We start from the raw sequence: 286 nt of genomic DNA on the forward strand, positions 1-286 counted from the left end.
CGTGTGCCCACCTAAGTGCCCACCTGAGCGCCCGGCCTGCCTCTGCAGCTGCTGCCTCTGCTCCCGGGCCCTGTCCTCCGGGTGCAGGGGCCGCCCCGTGTCGTCTCTGGGGATGATCTTGCCGTGGAACGGGCACTGGGGCAAAGCACAGTGGTTGTCACCCTCTGCCTCTCGCCACCCACCCTCACCCTCGAAGGAAGGCAGGCGCCGGGAGCTGCCGTCACGGAACAGGGTGAAGGGGCGCCTAATGCCTGAGCCGGGCCCCACAGAGCAGGCAGCCCAGGCA

The 286-nt window shown here is 69.6% G+C and overlaps 1 protein-coding gene across 1 annotated transcript in view; it reads right to left on the minus strand.

The window, feature by feature from the left end:
* UVSSA (UV-stimulated scaffold protein A) overlaps positions 1–286 on the minus strand; it is a gene marked incomplete at its 5' end in the record, with an annotated part of 20,113 nt that overhangs the window by 4,655 nt on the left and 15,172 nt on the right. The window contains one exon of the mRNA XM_014533463.1: positions 24–277. Coding sequence (XP_014388949.1) covers positions 24–277 — 254 coding nt within the window. The remainder of the gene's footprint in view (positions 1–23; positions 278–286) is intronic.

Source organism: Myotis brandtii, unplaced genomic scaffold (assembly GCF_000412655.1).
Source record: "Myotis brandtii unplaced genomic scaffold, ASM41265v1 scaffold986, whole genome shotgun sequence".
Lineage (NCBI taxonomy): Eukaryota > Metazoa > Chordata > Mammalia > Chiroptera > Vespertilionidae > Myotis > Myotis brandtii.